The 21218-nt window shown below is 47.2% G+C and overlaps 1 protein-coding gene across 1 annotated transcript in view; it reads left to right on the forward strand.

Moving 5' to 3' along the window:
- The first annotated feature begins 12923 nt into the window (after positions 1–12923).
- LOC141091267 (chymotrypsin-like elastase family member 1) overlaps positions 12924–21218 on the forward strand; it is a 30052-nt gene continuing 21757 nt past the window's right edge. The window contains exons 1-4 of the mRNA XM_073576729.1: positions 12924–12980; positions 13159–13256; positions 14489–14589; positions 14837–14962. Of these exons, the coding sequence (XP_073432830.1) occupies positions 12941–12980; positions 13159–13256; positions 14489–14589; positions 14837–14962 (365 nt within the window). The 5' untranslated portion in view covers positions 12924–12940. The remainder of the gene's footprint in view (positions 12981–13158; positions 13257–14488; positions 14590–14836; positions 14963–21218) is intronic.

Here is a 21218-nt window from a genome sequence, read left to right on the forward strand (position 1 = left end):
TACCAGTCCAAGGAATTGGCGCACCTCGTGGAGCTTGCTGGGCTTCTTCCAGTCCCGGATGACCGTGACCTTGTCAGGATCTGGTGCCACACCTTCTGCACTGACCACGTGACCAAGGTACTGTACCTTAGGCTTCAGGAGGTGGCATTTGGAAGGCTTCACCTTCAGGCCAAAATTGGACAAAACTTCAAATACTTCAGCCAGGTGTTCCAGATGTTCTTCATAGGTCTTGGAGAAAACAATGACATCATCCAGGTACAACAGGACTGTCTCAAAGTTCATGTGTCCCAGGCAACACTCCATCAGCCGTTGAAATGTTCCTGGAGCAGTGCAGAGCCCGAATGGAATGTAATTGAACTCACAGAGACCCATTGGAGTAGTAAATGCTGTTTTCTCCTTATCTGCTTCTGCCACGGGAACCTGCCAATACCCACAGGTGAGATCCAAGGTGGAAAAGTAATTAGCAGTTTTAAGTGCAGCTAAGGATTCCTAAATCCTAGGTAATGGGTAGGTATCTTTATGTGTAATGCTGTTAATTTTCCTGTAATCAACACACATTCTCATGGTACCATCCTTTTTCTTTACAAAAACTATGGGAGCTGCCCATGGGCTACAACTGTCCCTAATAACCCCAGCCTCCTTCATCTCCCTCAACATACTCTTAGCACACTGGTACTGTGTTGGGGGTATAGGTATGTACCTCTCTTTTATGGGTGGATGGTCTCCAGTGGGGATATGATGTTGAACCCCTTTTGCCTGCCCAAAATCTAGTGGGTGTTTGCTGAATACCCGCTCATACTCTTGTGTCACTCTGTAAACCCCATTTTTCTGGTATGAAGGTGTAGAGTCAGTTCCCACCTGCAGTTGCTGACACCACTCATCTGGCTGCTTCACACAGCCATTGTCCCCCACCTGATCGGATGAGACCAAGGGTTCTGCTGCCTGCAAAGAGTTGTTATTAACGGTGAGCAGCTTAGCAACTGTGGCGTACCGAGGTATTGTGGCTTCCTCTTCCCCACAATTCAAAAGGCGTACAGGTACTCTCCCCTTTTGTACATGAACCACCCCTCTGGCTGTCAGGACAGTGGGCCTGCTTTCGGAGTATACTGGTTCCACCAGTGCCTGGTAATCCCTCCCTCTAAGGCCTATAGCTGCCCGACGCCATATCAACATTTCACTCCTGGGGGGTATTACAATGGGAAAAGCATCACTCACTCTGACGCTGCCAATCTCTCCGCCAGAGAGTTCTACCTGTTGCCTTTGCATCAGGGCTTGGATCTCCTTCTGCAGGACTCGTTGTTCTCCGGAACCAGCAGTCTCAGCCACCTGTTGCAACAAGACAATAACCTCGGACAGACAGTTTTCAATTACATTTGTACCAAGAGTCATCATGGGATTACATTCACGTCGGTCAATATCAACAACTATTAAACCTTGAGACTTTAGTTCTACCCGCCCCACTTTGACAGTCATTTCTTTACATCCTATCTGCGGTAAAGACTGACCATTACTAGCAACTACTGTCAGTTCATCAGTTGGGCCACGGGTAAGTTCTGAATCAGCCCAATACCTCTTGTACAGAATGTACGGCATAGTGGTCACCTGGAAGCCAGTGTCCAATAAAGCGTTCATGGGGATGCCGTCAATCACCACAGGAAGGATTGGTCTCCCTCCCACATACTTGGCTTTCCAGTTCTTTGAGCCTGGGGATCCTACTCCTGGGGGTTGGCCCTTTGCCCCAGGGGTTGCTCGTTTAAAGGACAGTACCTGACCAGATGACCTGCCTTGAAGCAGCGACGACAGATGGGACATCCGTCCTGGTCATAGCGATCGTTGTTCCATCCTCGAAGTGACGGGGTTCTTCTCCGGAGCCACGGGACATCCTCTGGACTGGAAGCAAACTGGACCTTGTCTTTAGAGGACACTTGCAGGGACTGCACGGTCTTGGTAAGCGTAGCCATCCCTTTGGTCAGCTCCTGGACCTGAAGATGCAGCTCCTCCGTTGGATCTTTATCCAGGGTCTGGGCATCAGCCTCCACAGGGGTGGAAGGAAAAGGCGTTGCTTCCTGATGGTAGGTGATCGCTAGGCGCCTCTGGGGCGCTGGACGGCTGTCCATGGATTCCTGCAGTACCCGTATAGCTTTATCCTTAAAATCAGCAAAGTTCAGATCAGGGGTTTGCATGGTTAGGATGCGTACCTGCCCCCTGTGGGTACTAGACGGGAGTCCTTCAATGAACTGCTCCTTCAACAGTTTATCTTCTTCCTTTACACTGTCAGGATCAACTTGCTTAACTGCTCGCAGCGCCTCCTGCAGGTTGAGGGCATAATCCCTGATACTGTCTTGTGCCCTCTGCTTACAGCCAAAGAACCGCATCTTGATTTCAGCTGCAGTACGGGTGTCAAAGGTGCTCCTCGGCTTGGCCAGGACCTTTGTAACAGTCTCTTTATTGGTGGCCTGCCAGGCTTTCACCTCCCTCAGTGCGGAACCCGTTAACTGTTCAATCAGGATATTCACTTTCTGGTCTTCAGACAGAGGGTAAACTGTTGTGAGTTCATTTTCCCCTTCTTCACTGAGGTCTGGGGAACTCCCTATTCTGGTAAAGGAAGGTAATGAGCCTGATTATCAGGCACCTGAGTCTAATGAGGATGACTGGCTGAGTGGAGTCACTGACTGGATATAAGGCTGCCGACGCCCTTCTGCCCTGCGGGTGATTTCTCTGTGGACTTCTAGGACACCAGTCTGATTCCTGCTTTCCTAAAGCTAAGTTTCTGCTTTGCCTGTTTGCATTTATGATTTGTGTTTGCTTTCCTTGCTTTTCTGGATTCTGCCATTCCCTGCTGGGATGAGCTGAATCTCCTTTTGCCGGTTGCTCTGTCTTCAGAATATTCCTGAGTACTGACATAGCTTTTTTGAAGCCTAGCGTCTTCAGGGCCTTTTTCACTGTCAGTCTGTTGGCTCTTATTTTCATAGGGTTTTTCACGGATTGCAGACAGCAGCTTTCCTGTCCGTTCCTATCTAGATAGTTTTGGGCCCCGTCTTTGCTCAGTCTATCTTTCTGTCTGTGTTAGTGTTTTCATCTTGCTTCACCGTCATTATATGTTGGGGGCTGCCTATTGCTTTGGGGTCTGCTCTGGGGCAGTTTAGATTTCCCCTTTCTTTCTTTAGGCCTATTTAATTCTCCGGCTGTGATCGAGGGGTCTAGGGCATCGTAGGAACCCCCCACGGCTACTGTTAGTTGTTGTGATAGGATCAGGGGTCTGCAATCCGATAGCTGCCAACCTCTCTGGTTTTCTGTACTTATCTAGCATTTTTGTTTTTGCCTCCTACGGTGACTCAATCATAACAGAATCACCCGCCATACCGCAGATCCTAGGGTACTCAATAGCAGGAAAGAATTGTGTTTAAAAAAGAAAAAAAAAAAGTGTGTGTATATTCTTTCCTCTATATCTCTGAGGCCGTAGGGGGAATTTTTTTTTCTCTCAATGGAGATAAAGCAATTGTCTGATCGTGTGGAGCAGCTCGCTGCGGAAGTGCTGGGAATTTCCGCCTACCTTGCTCGTTCGCATGCTGTTGAACCAAAGATCCCTACACCTGATGTATTTTTTGGGGATCGATCTAAATTTTTGAGTTTCAAAAATAATTGTAAATTATTTTTTGCCTTGAAGCCTAACTCGTCAAGGAGCTCCGCGCAGAAGGTTAAAATTGTCATCTCTTTGCTGCGTGGCGATCCCCAGGATTGGGCGTTTTCTTTGAAACCAGATGATTCTATTCTGACTAATGTGAATGCATTCTTTCAAGCTTTGGGGTTGTTGTATGACGAACCTAATGCTATTGATCAGGCTGAAAAGACCCTGTTGGCATTAAACCAGGGTCGAGATTCTGCAGAGTTGTACTGTCAAAAGTTCCGAAAGTGGGCGGTCCTTAATACCTGGAATGATAATGCCTTGGCTGCTCTCTTTCGGAAGGGTTTGTCAGAAGCCGTAAAAGATACTATGGTGGGATTTCCTGTTCCCTCTGGTCTGGACGATTCTATGTCATTAGCCATTCAGGTTGATCGGCATTTACGTGAACGCAGGATTGCACGAGAGGTGTTGCCACCGGTTGAACTGACGTCTGAACCTATGCAATATGAAAGAGTTTTGTCTAAGGAGCAACGTCAGGAGTTCAGAAGGCGTAATAAGCTGTGTTTTATCTGTGGAGATGCCTCGCATATTATTTCTGTTTGTCCTAAACGAGAGAAACGCTTTGCACACACGTTTTCTGTTGGTGGTGTTCAACCTAAGTTTCTTCTGGCAATTACTCTGATCTGCTCCCTGTCCACATTTTCCGCCAAGGCTTTTGTGGATTCGGGAGCAGCGCTAAACCTAATGGACTTGGATTTTGCTAAACGTTGTGGATTTCCGATGACACCTCTGCAGACGCCTATCCCTTTGAGGGGGATTGATGCTACTCCTTTGGCTAAAAATAAACCTCAGTTTTGGACCCAGGTGGTCATGCGGGTCGCCTCAGACCATCAAGAAAATTGCAGATTTTTGGTGTTGCATGGTCTGCATGATGCCGTTGTTCTGGGGTTTCCCTGGTTGCAAATTCATAATCCAGTTTTGGATTGGAAGTCTGTGTCTGTGGTGAGTTGGGGTTGTCGGTGTGCCTTTAGTGAGGCTCCGGTTTTTTCCACCTCTCCTCAGTCGCATGATGTTCCTGACTATTTGGCGGACTTTTATGATGTATTTAGTGAGAATGAGTCTGCGTCCTTGCCTCCTCATAGCAGTTATGACTGTGCAATTGAACTAAGCCCAGGGTGTAAATTTCCCAAGGGTCGGCTCTTCAATTTATCTGTACCCGAGCATGAGGCAATGCAGTCCTATATTAAGGAGGCATTGGAGAAGGGTCATATTAGACCATCCTCTTCACCCTTAGGTGCCGGTTTTTTTTGTGGCCAAAAAGGATGGTTCTTTAAGGCCTTGTATTGATTATCGTGCCCTCAATAAAATTACTATTAAATATCAGTATCCGTTACCCCTGATTTCGGATCTATTCTCTAGAGTTAGAGGTGCTTGCTGGTTTACCAAGCTTGACCTCAGGGGGGCGTATAATCTTATCCGCATTAAGCAGGGGGATGAATGGAAGACGGCGTTTAATACTCCGGAGGGACATTTTGAGTACCTGGTGATGCCTTTTGGGCTCACTAATGCCCCTTCTGTCTTCCAGTGCTTCATGAACGATATTTTCCGAGACTTTGTCGATAAATTTTTGATTATCTATCTGGATGATATTTTGATCTTCTCCAAGGATTGGGATTCTCATGTGGAACATATTCGGACTGTGTTCCGGATCTTGAGGGAGAATTCCCTGTATGTCAAAGGATCGAAATGCCTTTTTGGAGTACAGAGGATTTCATTTTTGGGATTTATTTTGTCTCCGTCAACTATTGAAATGGACCCGGCCAAGGTACAGGCCATTTATGATTGGGTTCAGCCCACTTCTTTGAAGGCCCTCCAGAAGTTTTTGGGGTTTGCTAATTTTTATCGGAAATTTATAGCAAAATTTTCTAGTATTGCCAAGCCATTGACTGATCTGACTAAGAAGGGTGCTGATGTGTTGAATTGGTCTCCGGAGGCTGTTGCTTCCTTTTAGGAGCTGAAGCGAAGATTTACCTCCGCCCCGGTTTTGCGGCAACCGGATGTCTCACTCCTGTTCCAGGTAGAGGTGGATGCTTCTGAGATTGGTGCAGGAGCTGTTTTGTCCCAAAAGGATCCTGTAACATCTAAAATGAATCCCTGTGCTTTCTTTTCCCGAAAGTTCTCTCCATCTGAACGTAACTATGATGTGGGGAATCGGGAACTGTTGGGCATGAAATGGGCATTTGAGGAGTGGAGACATTGGTTGGAGGGAGCTAAACATCAAGTTGTGGTCCTCACTGACCACAAGAATTTGATTTACCTAGAGTCGGCTAAACGCTTGAACCCTAGACAGGCTAGGTGGGCCTTGTTTTTTACACGTTTTGATTTTGTGGTTTCTTTTCTTCCTGGAACTAAGAATGTCAAGGCAGACTCCCTCTCTAGGAGTTTCTTTGCTGATTCTCCTGTGGTGACCAAGCCTGCTACCATCTTAGGCGAAGGGGTAGTTCTTTCTGCCATCTCGCCCAATTTGAGACTTGCTCTGCAAGAGTTCCAGGAGGACAAACCTGAGCGTTGTCCCAGTGGAAAGTTGTATGTTCCTGACCAGTGGAAGAAGAGAGTGATGTCTGAAGTTCATTGCTCTGCATTGGCTGGTCATCCAGGTATTTTTGGTACTAGAGATCTGGTGAGTCACTCTTTTTGGTGGCCCACCTTGTCTCATGATGTCAGGAATTTTGTGCAGTCCTGTGGGACTTGCTCCCAGTCTAAATCTTGTTCTCACTCTAGTGGGTTGTTGATGCCTTTGCCGGTCCCCAGGAGGCCATGGACCTATATTTCAATGGATTTCATCTCTGATATGCTGGTCTCTCAAAGAATGACTGTTATTTGGGTGATTTGTGATAGGTTCTCTAAGATGGTTCATCTTGTACCACTCCCTAAGTTGCCATCTTCCTCTGAGTTGGTGCCCCTGTTTTTGCAACAGGTGGTTCGCTTGCACGGGATTCCTGAGAACATTGTATCTGACAGAGGAGTTCAGTTTGTGTCTAGATTTTGGAGGACTTTCTGTTCCAAGCTGGGAATTCAGTTGTCCTTCTCCTCTGCTTTTCACCCTCAGAGCAATGGGCAGACAGAGAGAACAAACCAGACCTTGGAGTCGTATTTGAGATGTTTTATTTCCGCTGATCAGGATGATTGGGTTTCATTTTTGCCCTTGGCCGAATTTGCTTTAAATAATAGAGCTAGTTCTGCCACTTTGATGTCACCTTTTTTTTGTAACTTTGGGTTTCATCCTCGATTTTCTTCAGGGCAGGTGGAGCCTTCTGCCTGCCCAGGTGTTGACACTGTGGTGGAGAGAATGCACCAGATCTGGGACCAAGTGGTGGATAAGTTATCTCTCTCCCAGGAAAAGGCCCAGCGGTTTTCCAATCGACATAGGACCATTGGTCCCCAGTTTAAGATTGGTGATATGGTGTGGTTATCTTCAAAAAATATTGCTATGAAGGTGGCTTCTCCTAAGTTTAAGCCTAGATTTATTGGACCTTACAAGATTTTGGAGATTATTAATCCGGTCTCTTTTCGTTTGGCTCTTCCTGTCACATTTAAAATCCATAATGTGTTCCATAAGTCCTTGTTGAAGAGGTTTGTTGAACCAGTTGTTCCTGGGGTGGCACCTCCAGACCCTGTATTGGTTGAAGGTAACATGGAATATGAGGTAGAGAAAATACTGGATTCCCGTCTGGCTAGACGGAGACTCCAGTATTTGGTTAAGTGGAAGGGTTATGGTCAGGAGGATAATTCCTGGGTCTCTGCCTCTGATATTCATGCCAAAAGATTGGTGCGTGCCTTTCATCGGGCTCACCCTGATCGCCCTGGTGGCGTGGTTGAGGGTTCGGTGACCCCTCCTCAAGGGGAGGTACTGTTGTGAGTTCATTTTCCCCTTCTTCACTGAGGTCTGGGGAACTCCCTATTCTGGTAAAGGAAGGTAATGAGCCTGATTATCAGGCACCTGAGTCTAATGAGGATGACTGGCTGAGTGGAGTCACTGACTGGATATAAGGCTGCCGACGCCCTCCTGCCCTGCGGGTGATTTCTCTGTGGACTTCTAGGACACCAGTCTGATTCCTGCTTCCCTAAAGCTAAGTTTCTGCTTTGCCTGTCTGCATTTATGCTTTGTGTTTGTTTTCCTTGCTTTTCTGGATTCTGCCATTCCCTGCTGGGATGAGCTGAATCTCCTTTTGCCGGTTGCTCTGTCTTCAGAATATTCCTGAGTACTGACATAGCTTTTTTGAAGCCTAGCGTCTTCAGGGCCTTTTTCACTGTCAGTCTGTTGGCTCTTAATTTCATAGGGTTTTTCACGGATTGCAGACAGCAGCTTTCCTGTCCGTTCCTATCTAGGTAGTTTTGGGCCCCGTCTTTGCTCAGTCTATCTTTCTGTCTGTGTTAGTGTTTTCATCTTGCTTCACCGTCATTATATGTTGGGGGCTGCCTATTGCTTTGGGGTCTGCTCTGGGGCAGTTTAGATTTCCCCTTTCTTTCTTTAGGCCTATTTAATTCTCCGGCTGTGATCGAGGGGTCTAGGGCATCGTAGGAACCCCCCACGGCTACTGTTAGTTGTTGTGATAAGATCAGGGGTCTGCAATCCGATAGCTGCCAACCTCTCTGGTTTTCTGGACTTAGCTAGCATTTTTGTTTTTGCCTCCTACGGTGACTCAATCATAACAGTAAACTTTAAACAAGCTGCACAGTCTCTTTTTAAATTCACTCAGGGTATGTGACTCACCCGAGTACTGCGGTAGCCAGGCCGCTCCCGGTATGTAGGGCATAGACAGCGGCATTTTGGGGACCGCTACGGCGGGTGCTCCTCCTGGCGGTACCGCAGGATTGGCAACGGCGCCGGCCGCTGCATTGACGTCTGGCACGGACATCTTCTCCCCCCATTGGACGTTGGCCAGGGCCGGGGGGTTGTGTGAGCTCACCGGCGGCTGCTTCGCAGGCCCAGCGCTCCAGGCTGTAGGCCTCAGCTCCTCCTCCTCTCGCGCGCTGTCCTATCTTCCCGCGCGGCACTTCTCTTCTCTGCACTCTGCGGCAGGCTCCGCCCACGAAGGCCACCCCGCTTTCTTCCCGCGCGCACCAAGCAGCTCGGCAATGGCGGTTTCTGGCGCCAAATTCACACACAGTTCACAAACACAGTCTATGGTACACAGGACCCGGGGGGTACCGGCCGCCGTAATCCTGTTCGTGACGCCAAATGGGGTACTCGGTACCGGCCGGTGTCAGGGGAATGTGTCACAGCAGCGGTGACCCGGTCCGTGGCCCTGGGCGCCCAAGCAATGGGAGATGTAGTTAATGGTAGAATAGTTCGTGACGCCACCAGTGGTGTTTGGCAAGTATGGTGTTAGGCCAACGCTGCATACAGATCCGCTGGGACTGATGGTAGGGTGCAGCAAAGATGTAAAAGCTCCCCACAGGTGGAGCTGTAGTCCCATGGCAGTGTAGATGTAGCCAGCACGGGGATGTAGCAGTGCTGGAAGCGTAGGGAACAGACAAGACACAGCGGTTGCAGTTTCTGTACCTTTACTTAGTATATGCAGTCCAGGGTCCTGATTACAGATGGTGTTGGAGCTGGCTAGCCTGGAAGCAGATCAGGATTCTCTCTCAGCAGAAGGGCTGTGCAGTCTCCTTCCTAGCGCCTTGTGGTGTAAAGCACCCCAGTACTGAGTTACTCTGGAATGCCCCTCTTCAGATGTTCCTAGAACTATACTTGTATGACAGACAGCTGTAGCCTCTCTCATAGAATCATAGAATCGTAGAGTTGGAAGGGACCTCCTGGGCCATCTGGTCCAACCCCCTGCTCAAAGCAGGATTCGCTAAATCATCCCAGTTAGATGTCTGTCCAGCCTCTGTTTGAAGACTTCCATTGAAGGAGAACTCACCACTTCTCGTGGCAGCCTGTTCCACTCATTGATCACTCTAACTGTCAAAAAGTTTTTTCTAATATCTAATCTGTGTCTCCTCCCATTCAGCTTCATCCCATTGCTTCTAGTCTTTCCTTGTGCAAATGAGAATAAAGTTGATCCTTCTACAATGTGACAGCCCTTTAGATATTTGTAGACAGCTATTAAGTCTCCTCTCAGTCTTCTCTTTTGCAAACTAAACATTCCCAAATCCTGCAACCTTTCCTCATAAGACAGGGTTTGCAGACCGGTCACCATTCTGGTCGCTCTTTTCTGAACTTGCTCCAGTTTGTTGATGTCTTTTTTAAAATGTGGTGCCCAAAATTGGACACAATATTCCAGATGAGGTCTGACCAAAGAGGAGTAGAGGGAAATAATTACTTCACGTGATCTAGACTGTATGCTTCTGTTAATACATCCTAGAATTGCATTTGCCTTTTTTGCTGCTGCATCACACTGTTGACTCATATTCAGTCTGTGATCTATTAGTATACCCAAGTCTTTTTCACATGTGCTGTCACTTAGCCCTATTCCTCCCATTCTATATATGCTTTTTCATTTTTATTGCCCAGATGTAGTACTTTGCATTTCTCCCTGTTAAAAACCATTCTGTTAGTTGCTGCCCACTTCTCCAGTTTATTTAAATCTTTTTGAATCCTCTCTCTCTCTTCTCTAGTATTAGCTATCCCTCCTAGCTTTGTGTCATCAGCAAATTTAATCAGTTTACCCTCAATTCCTTCATCTAAATCGTTGATAAAGATGTTGAACAATACAGGGCCCAGGACAGAGCCCTGTGGTACCCCACTTGAGACATTCTTCCAACTGGATGTGCAGCCATTTACGACCTCTCGGGGACTCCTCTCCTGAGTCCAGGCCCTCTATTCAATTGCTGTTATGTCCCAAGTCTCTGATGGGAGCAGGGCATTTACAGCCTCCTACTCCTCTGGTATCTGTGGCAGGACCGTTAGTATCTGTACCACCGTGGAGACCAGGCTCCAGTTCTTGCGCTCTTGCAGTGAGGGCGCTCGCCACCCGGAGCTCAACCTCCACTTTCCTCCACACGTCTGCACACGTGGACCTCCTTCAACTAACTGACCACTCCTTCCTCTCGGCCCTCAGGGAGCACCCCCTCCTCTTCATCCTGGTTCAGAGTTCCCCCTGCTGGCCTGGAGTGGAACTGCGTTGCATGCAATAGGTTAACTGCTGGAGAGACCCATCACTGCTTCCAAGCTTGGCATTACCCTCCCCTGGAGGAAGGCAAGGCCAGTGTGGCGACCATACCCCTGGGGGCGCCACAGCAACAGACGGTACAATAGGGACAAACTGTAACGGAGTAACAATAGTCAAACCAGGAGGTCAGAATCGGAGAAGACAATAGTACCAAAACGTGAGACAGAGAACAGAGTGAGCGGACAGACCAGGTCCTACACGGGAGGCAATCAAGCAATGCAGTATACACGCATACAAGGGGGTCAGACACACAGTCAGAACAACAGTATAGCTGACAGGGAATCCTTGTCTGGAGTGAGTATAAATACCCCTCCCAGATCCAAAGGGAGGCCAGCAAAAGTTAACCCTGAGAGAGCAGGACATTAACCATGTCCTATATCATGACACCTGTAGCCCAAGCCTATCTTCACTATCAAGGGCTCTAGCAAAGATTAAGTAGCCACTTAAGGCCCCGACACACATAGCGACTCACCAGCGATCCCGACAATGATGAGTCGCTACATGATCGCTGGTGAGCTGTCAAACAGACAGCTTCACCAGCGATCAGCACAGCGACGCCGAGCGCGCGGCGTCGCTGTGTACTTTAGTTACCAGCGCGCTGATGCAGGGAGTTGGTAACTAAGGTACACATCGGGTTTCTAAGGGACGTGCGTCACTTAGAAACCCTCTGTGTAACTTAGTTACCAGCTCCCTGCATCAGCGCGCTGGTAACTAAGGTACACAGAGGGTTTCTAAGCACAGCGCAGTGCTTAGAAACCCTGCGTTTACCTTAGTTACCAGCTGATCCCTGGTCTCCCGCCTGTCACACGCAGTGATGCGTGCTGGCCAGCGGGAGACCAGCGACCAAAAAAATGTCCGGGGCATTCCTACAGCGATCAGCGATACCGGCAGGGGGGCCGGTCGCTGATCGCTGTCACACACAACGATCTCGCTGGTGAGATCGCTGTTACATCACAAAACTTGTGACTCAGCCTTTAGTCATGCCCCTCCAGGGTAAGTCCGCCAGTGTTGCAGTGGGTCCACACACTTGTTCCCCACCATAGTATGATGGTGCCCTATAGCCCACACAAAAACACTATACTCACTTCAACCAGCTACATCCTCAATCTCTTCTATCCTATCTTGCTTGCAGTAGACATGGGTGGCACGATGCAGTGCCATTATTTTGCCAATTGACTGTGTGGCGCCACCCTCCGGCAGGCTGCAGGCCACAATTGTCCTGCGGCCTCCCAAAGTAAAGTCTATGCTCCACGACAGTTGACAAAAGTATTGTCATCTTTGCGATGCAGATACTGTTAATAGCATAGCAATTGATGCAGCCCATGGCTAGACCGACCCATCTGGCATTTTCCAGATTTGCATGATGGCCAGTTTGGCACTGTTTCTCACACATCACCAACTATTATCAGTATATCAGATAAACCCAAAGGCTCTCTGTATCAAATATCAAATCATGACCTGCTGATACTCAAACAATACAATCGTAACGCCTGTGCGGTGGATTGTGATCTTGCAGATTTTCCAGTTTTAATGCTATTTGTAGCTTCAATATATTTCTGTTGCAAGGATATGTAAAAATGAAGTTAATCCACTAAAGTCCTGTACACAGCAAAGCACTCAGGATCTCTACAGCTCTGTATTATGAAGTCGCAAGCTGCTGTCATATGGTGTCTTCACACTTCTAGAGGAGGATACCTCAACAAGAAGCCACAATTATTTTCTCATTTGTTTAACACATTCATTTACCGTATATACGTGCTAACTCATATAATGTCCACAATAAAAACTATACTTACTAGAAAATCATTTCAATAGAAACTTTCTACTGACTAGAATTACAAATAAAAGTAAAGTAAGTCGAGTAAACATATTAGGCACTCAAAATAGATTGATAACTTTTTTATCGTACCTTTTCGCATGTTTATTATTTTCCAATGGTGACACACTGTTTGAAACAACATATTTATATTATTTGCCCTTGGGGAAAATTGGAGACATTTTTTCACATTTTTGCCAACTGTTTAATCTACAACACCTGGTAATATTCTCACTGCTAATGGGCACCTTTCAATGGTATATAAAGGAAAACACTGTTGGTAATTTTTGTAAAGGAGATTCTTGTGAAATTATTATCACCATGCTCAGGCTTCTTGTACTTGCTACTCTTGTCCTTTGCGGTAAGTAACTAACCAAAAAGACTCACGTGCAATAATTTATCTACATAGGGATAGAAAAATGAACTGGATGGCAAAATAATTATATATGCAGAACTGATCAATTCTTTATGCATCTTCTATGCGGAAAGTAAATCCAGAAAGCTCCTTATTCTCAATGTCTGTGTTATTCTACATGAAGGCTACTGTCATGATGATGACATCCGCTATTTTGAAGACAATGAAAATGCACGTGTAGTAGGAGGAACTAATGCAGGAAAAAATTCCTGGCCCTGGCAGGTCAGTACTAAGACTCAAAACATGTTTCAATGTAATTAACTATAATTTAGTTAAAAGAAAAAAGGGGTTTGATACCATGTTAGCCAGTTGAAAAAATAATGGTCTCAGTAAGTAAAACAAGATTATAACTACATAACTACAAAATTATCTTGTTTTTCACACTGAGAGCATTAACTATCATTTAATGCACTGTATATATTAAAGGGGTTGCCCTGGACTTTAACAGTGATGGTGTATCCATATATACAATAGGCCATCAATGTGGAGGTGTGACACCCAGTACCCCCCACAATCAGCCGGAACTGTTCAGTTGCGGAGCTGCGCAGTAGAGGTTCATCTAGTGTAAAGTGGTCGTAGTGGGGTAATGCATATCTACGCCTTAATCGAATCAATAGGGGGCAGTTGTGCAATACCTGGCCGTTGTCACTATTCTGTTGACAGAGCTGTGCCGTGCTGTGCAGCCCTGCAACTCGGCAGTTCAAGCCGCCACCGGTTCAAACATTGATGACCTGTCACAGGGTTAGGTCATCAATGTTAAAGTCCCAGACAACACCTTTTATAACAGAATTTCAACATTCATTCAGCATATTTTTCCGCTGTATGGTTTTCTACGGGGAATGTTGTTTTAATCACAAGATAATACAGACTGATTATTTTTTAAAGGCTTTTTCAAAATTGGGAACAAAATGGAGAAAATAGCAAAACATAATGGAATTATTACTAACCTAATAAATCCTCTTTACCAGCTATGATAATCGCTGATTAACGCCAATGATGTGCCTGTCTATCCCCAAGGTTAATGAGGCCAGTGATTGCCTCCAAACAAAATTTTATTTAGAAAAAGTGTTATCAACTATATTTTCCCCAGCACATTTGCATGGAGAAAAAGTTCTTGTGTAGTACAGTACCAGCAAAGTGGATAACATTTTAGGAAATCTCATTTACACACTGCAGAAAAAAATCACTACAGAAATTGAAGTTCCCATTTGAGTTACATCCATGGACACAGCACAATACGTTGGCATGGTTAATTGAACAGATAAAATGATAGTTGAAAAAGTATTTAAATATAAATACGCCAATCTTTTTTCAGTAGAAGTGTTGGCACAATGCTCATAAGGATACACCAACTGTCCACTTTTGTGTATATAAGGACCTAGTTTATTGAAAAGCAACATTAGAAGTGATTTTCGTAGCCAAAAGAGGGAATAATTTGTATTGCCTTTTCCTAGGTTTCTCTTCAGTATTTGTCTGGTGGGTATTGGTACCATACTTGTGGGGCCTCCTTGATCCGTGCTAATCGAGTGATGACAGCTGCTCATTGTGTGGACAGGTAAAAATTTTATATGAATTTTAAATGTTTATTTTATATTTCAAATAAAAAAAGTCATCTGTGTGATTGCCTGTTTTTCATCCATTACACATCCTTATGCCTGTTTTTACCATGTGTGTCATCTGTTTTTTCCATACCCAAATAATATCGGATGGAGGTTACCAAAGCTTCTCCTAGGAATCTATCGGTAACTTTTAAAATGTGACTATAAAAGTGCAACTGCCAAAATATAATTCTTCTTCAACAGATCTGTTTCTTTCCGTGTGGTCCTGGGAGATCACAATCTTAATAGTAATGATGGCACTGAGCAGTACATTTCAGTCTCTTCCATCAGAAAACACTCTAACTGGAACACCAACAATGTTGCTGCTGGGTAAGCCAATGACATCTAGCATTTTTTGGGTTTTGCTTTTATTGCATTCATTATGCTGTAAAAATGACCTGGCACCATGATTTTCCAGGTCAGAATGATTACTATGGCACCTAGTAGTTTTTTTATTATTATTTAAAAGGGTAAATTTTAATTGATATTGGAATAAAATAAATTCTACTATTAAGTGTGTTAAAAAAATATTGCTGAGATAATATTATATATGTGTCCCTGCTTTGTACTGTTTTATGTATGCGGACAACACAGCAGGGGCTTCCAGCTTCTCTTTTCTGTGAGTAAAGCTGGAGTCACACATAGCGACTTACCAGCGATACCGACACCGATATCAAGGTGTAAGGATCGCTGGTAAGTAGAGTTGAGCGATACCAGCCGATACTTGAAAATATCGGATCGGAATGGATCGGCCGATCTTAAAAAAAAGTATCGGTATCGCCGATTCCGATACCGGGAACCAATGCAAGTCAATGGGGCCAAAATATCGGAATTAAAAAAAAACCTTTCTTTCCTTGTAGGTTAATTCTACATGAAGAAAAACAACTAAGAATAATGTAGAATGTATTGTGGGAGGTGGAGGAGACATTAAAGCCATAGAGGTTTAGCCCAATCAAATGGAATAGCAGGAATTAAACTTTTTTTTTTAAAGATGTTAGGAGTTACAAAGATATTGACTATGTTAGCCTCATTTATATTTTGCCAGACATGTATGTCTTCTTCTTCTACTTCCTTTTTTTACATTCTTCTTCTTCTTCTTCTACTTCCTTTTTTTACATTCTTCTTCTTCTTCTTCTACTTCCTTTTTTTACATTCTTCTTCTTATTCCTTTTTTTACATTCTTCTTCTTCTTCTTCTACTTCCTTTTTTTACATTCTTCTTCTTCTTCTTCTTCTTCTTCTTCTTCTTCTTCTTCTTCTTCTTCTTCTTCTTCTTCTTCCTTTTCTTACATTCTTCATATTCTTCTTATTCAACAATTATTATTCTACATATTCAGCTTCTTCATCTTCTTCCTATTCTTCTTCATCATATTCTTGTTTGTGTCAGGCATTCCTGTAGTTGTTATCTAGAAAAGTTAGAAGTTTACACCTTCCGTTCTGCCTGTCACAAAAGATTTACAACAGGATTTGTCCGCGTTCAGTTTGGCCTGCAGAAGCAGGCCTTTTCCAGGGGCACCACGAGGAGGAACGGACTCACCCCCATACACTGCTTAGTCTTCTTCTGCTTATAAATAAGATAATATCATTTGCTCAGAGTATTAATCTTATGCTTAATGTTCTTCTGCTTTGTTTTTTTTATGCTTCTTTGTCTTCTCTCTCTTGTTGTTCTGCATCTTGGTGGTTGTCTTCCTGTTCTTTGTCCTCTTGAACCAGCTGACGGTACTGGCACCCGGAGGGGCAGCAGAAGGAACAAGAGCCAATGGCACTACCGAGGACCAGCTGACGGTGCTGGAACCCGGTTACTAAGCAGGAGGTACCTGTGCTACAAAGCACTACCAAGGACCAGCAGACGTTGCCGGAACTCGGATACCGAGATGGAGGCACCTAGGCCAAAGGCTCTGACGAGAACCAGCTGACGGTGCTGGAACCCGGAGGGGTAGCATAAGCTGCAAGAGCAAATGGAAATAGCGAGGACCAGCTGACAGTGCTGGCACCCGGAGGGGCAGCAGAAGGAATAAGAGCCAATGGCACAACCGAGGACCAGCTGACGGTGCTGGAACCCGGTTACTAAGCAGGAGGTACCTGTGCTACAAAGCACTACCAAGGACCAGCAGACGTTGCCGGAACTCGGATACCGAGATGGAGGCACCTAGGCCAAAGGCTCTGACGAGAACCAGCTGACGGTGCTGGAACCCGGAGGGGTAGCATAAGCTGCAAGAGCAAATGGAAATAGCGAGGACCAGCTGACAGTGCTGGCACCCGGAGGGGCAGCAGAAGGAATAAGAGCCAATGGCACAACCGAGGACCAGCTGACGGTGCTGGAACCCGGTTACTAAGCAGGAGGTACCTGTGCTACAAAGCACTACCAAGGACCAGCAGACGTTGCTGGAACTCGGATACCGAGATGGAGGCACCTAGGCCAAAGGCTCTGATGAGAACCAGCTGACGGTGCTGGAACCCGGAGGGGTATCAGAAGTTACCCCTGAAAAGCAAAGTTGGCATGCCGCAAGCTGGCCGCAGTTACCGAATCACACAGTCCTACAGGGGGTGCTTGTCCTACTGGCACTATGGAACAAACCTTTCTTACCAGAACCCGCAGTCCACATAGGAAGCACCTAAACTGCTGGCACCCTAGCCTCGGCTAACCCAACCGCAACACGACATGGCAACTTGGGGTGGCAAACTGACATTGACACTTCCCGGAAACAGCAGGCAGGGCTGGAACCAAGCTGGGCAGGAGGGAGTACCCGTGCCAAAGTCAGTTATGAGCAGCAACTGGCGATGTTGGAGCCCAGGACAAGCACTTAGCAGGCTGAGGCCTGATGTGCTGTCAATTGGGAGGCAGCAGGACAGATTGCCATCAAAACAGCAGGGGAACAGCTGACGTTACTGAACCCCACAAACACAGGAGCTAGTGTTTTACTCTGTGAAGACGGCACTTCCGAGCAACAACTGGCTGTGTTGAAGCCCAGGGACAAGCACGGAGCAGGCTTAGGCTGCATTGAAGAAATTTTAAGATCGGTTGTAGACTACTAATTTGAACCAAGCTCAACTTAGGCCTGTGGATTCACTGATTTTCGTATTTCCCCTGTCCTCCAACCCCGCCAGTTACAGCTCCGAAGTGGCGTCTGCACAATCCACACTTGTTCCTGTGTTACAGGTGTTCAGTCCGGTCAGTTAATCCCCTGATGTGTGTCCGGCAATGTCGCCTGCTCTGTCCACATTCCGATAATGGGAATGTGGACAGAGCAGGCGACATTGCCGGACACACATCAGGGGATTAACTGATCGGACTGAACACCTGTAACACAGGAACAAGTGTGGATTGTGCAGACGCCACTTCGGAGCTGTAACTGGCAGGGTTGGAGGACAGGGGAAATACGAGAGACAGTGGAGCCACAGGCCTAATTGGAGCACGGTTAAAAATCAGTAGTGGTACGACTGTGTAGGCAGCAGGAGACTTTGCCATCCACACAGCAGGGGATCAGCTGACATTACTGAACCCCACTGAGACACGGGAGCAAGTATCTCTTTCCGTGTGGACGGCACTTCCGAACTACAACTGGCTGTGTTGAAGCCCAGGAAATAGGAGGGTGTAGGCAGAGGCCTACTGTATTTTGAATGAGTTTACAGCAGGAGAGACTGCCATCCACAAAGCAGGGGATCAGCTGACGTTACTGAACCCCACTGAGACACGGGAGCAAGTATCTCTTTCCGTGTGGACGGCACTTCCGAACTACAACTGGCTGTGTTGAAGCCCAGGAAATAGGAGGGTGTAGGCAGAGGCCTACTGTATTTTGAATGAGTTTACAGCAGGAGAGACTGCCATCCACACAGCAGGGGATCAGCTGACGTTACTGAACCCCACTGAGACACGAGAGCAAGTGTCTCTTTCCGTGTGGACGGCACTTCCGAACTACAACTGGCTGTGTTGAAGCCCAGGAAATAGGAGGGTGTAGGCAGAGGCCTACTGAATTTTGAATGAGGTGACAGCAGGAGAGACTGCCATCCACACAGCAGGGGATCAGCTGACGTTACTGAACCCCACTGAGACACGGGAGCAAGTATCTCTTTCCGTGTGGACGGCACTTCCGAACTACAACTGGCTGTGTTGAAGCCCAGGAAATAGGAGGGTGTAGGCAGAGGCCTACTGTATTTTGAATGAGTTTACAGCAGGAGAGACTGCCATCCACACAGCAGGGGATCAGCTGACGTTACTGAACCCCACTGAGACACGGGAGCAAGTGTCTCTTTCCGTGTGGACGGCACTTCCGAACTACAACTGGCTGTGTTGAAGCCCAGGAAATAGGAGGGTGTAGGCAGAGGCCTACTGAATTTTGAATGAGGTGACAGCAGGAGAGACTGCCATCCACACAGCAGGGGATCAGCTGACGTTACTGAACCCCACTGAGACACGGGAGCAAGTATCTCTTTCCGTGTGGACGGCACTTCCGAACTACAACTGGCTGTGTTGAAGCCAGGAAATAGGAGGGTGTAGGCAGAGGCCTACTGTATTTTGAATGAGTTTACAGCAGGAGAGACTGCCATCCACACAGCAGGGGATCAGCTGACGTTACTGAACCCCACTGAGACACGGGAGCAAGTGTCTCTTTCCGTGTGGACGGCACTTCCGAACTACAACTGGCTGTGTTGAAGCCCAGGAAATAGGAGGGTGTAGGCAGAGGCCTACTGAATTTTGAATGAGGTGACAGCAGGAGAGACTGCCATCCACACAGCAGGGGATCAGCTGACGTTACTGAACCCCACTGAGACACGGGAGCAAGTATCTCTTTCCGTGTGGACGGCACTTCCGAACTACAACTGGCTGTGTTGAAGCCCAGGAAATAGGAGGGTGTAGGCAGAGGCCTACTGAATTTTGAATGAGGTGACAGCAGGAGAGACTGCCATCCACACAGCAGGGGATCAGCTGACGTTACTGAACCCCACTGAGACACGGGAGCAAGTATCTCTTTCCGTGTGGACGGCACTTCCGAACTACAACTGGCTGTGTTGAAGCCCAGGAAATAGGAGGGTGTAGGCAGAGGCCTACTGTATTTTGAATGAGTTTACAGCAGGAGAGACTGCCATTCACACAGCAGGGGATCAGCTGACGTTACTGAACCCCACTGAGACACGGGAGCAAGTGTCTCTTTCCGTGTGGACGGCACTTCCGAACTACAACTGGCTGTGTTGAAGCCCAGGAAATAGGAGGGTGTAGGCAGAGGCCTACTGTATTTTGAATGAGTTTACAGCAGGAGAGACTGCCATCCACACAGCAGGGGATCAGCTGACGTTACTGAACCCCACTGAGACACGGGAGCAAGTGTCTCTTTCCGTGTGGACGGCACTTCCGAACTACAACTGGCTGTGTTGAAGCCCAGGAAATAGGAGGGTGTAGGCAGAGGCCTACTGAATTTTGAATGAGGTGACAGCAGGAGAGACTGCCATCCACACAGCAGGGGATCAGCTGACGTTACTGAACCCCACTGAGACACGGGAGCAAGTATCTCTTTCCGTGTGGACGGCACTTCCGAACTACAACTGGCTGTGTTGAAGCCCAGGAAATAGGAGGGTGTAGGCAGAGGCCTACTGAATTTTGAATGAGGTGACAGCAGGAGAGACTGCCATCCACACAGCAGGGGATCAGCTGACGTTACTGAACCCCACTGAGACACGGGAGCAAGTGTCTCTTTCCGTGTGGACGGCACTTCCGAACTACAACTGGCTGTGTTGAAGCCCAGGAAATAGGAGGGTGTAGGCAGAGGCCTACTGTATTTTGAATGAGTTTACAGCAGGAGAGACTGCCATCCACACAGCAGGGGATCAGCTGACGTTACTGAACCCCACTGAGACACGGAAGCAAGTATCTCTTTCCGTGTGGACGGCACTTCCGAACTACAACTGGCTGTGTTGAAGCCCAGGAAATAGGAGGGTGTAGGCAGAGGCCTACTGTCTTTGTAATGCGGAGACAGCAGGAGAGACTGCCATCTCCACAGCAGGGGAACAGCTGGCAGTGCTGAACCCCACTAACACTTGAACGAATGTGTTTGGCTCTGTGGAGACGACACTTCTGAACACCAACTGACGCTGTTGGAGCCCAGGATTAGGCGAGGAGCAGGCTGGGGCCTACTGGATTTTGGCAGGTGAAGGCAGCAGGAGACTTGCCATCTCCACAGCAGGGGAACAGCTGGCAGTGCTGAACCCCACTAACACTTGAACGAATGTGTTTGGTTCTGTGGAGACGACACTTCTGAACACCAACTGACGCTGTTGGAGCCCAGGATTAGGCGAGGAGCAGGCTGGGGCCTACTGGATTTTGGCAGGTGAAGGCAGCAGGAGACTTGCCATCTCCACAGCAGGGGAACAGCTGGCAGTGCTGAACCCCACTAACACTTGAACGAATGTGTTTGGTTCTGTGGAGACGACACTTCTGAACACCAACTGACGCTGTTGGAGCCCAGGATTAGGCGAGGAGCAGGCTGGGGCCTACTGGATTTTGGCAGGTGAATGCAGCAGGAGACTTGCCATCTCCACAGCAGGGGAACAGCTGGCAGTGCTGAACCCCACTAACACTTGAACGAACGTGT

The sequence above is a fragment of the Dendrobates tinctorius genome, unplaced genomic scaffold, assembly GCF_039654945.1.
Source record: "Dendrobates tinctorius isolate UK_male_01 unplaced genomic scaffold, ASM3965494v1 ptg000051l, whole genome shotgun sequence".
In the NCBI taxonomy this organism is placed as follows: domain Eukaryota; kingdom Metazoa; phylum Chordata; class Amphibia; order Anura; family Dendrobatidae; genus Dendrobates; species Dendrobates tinctorius.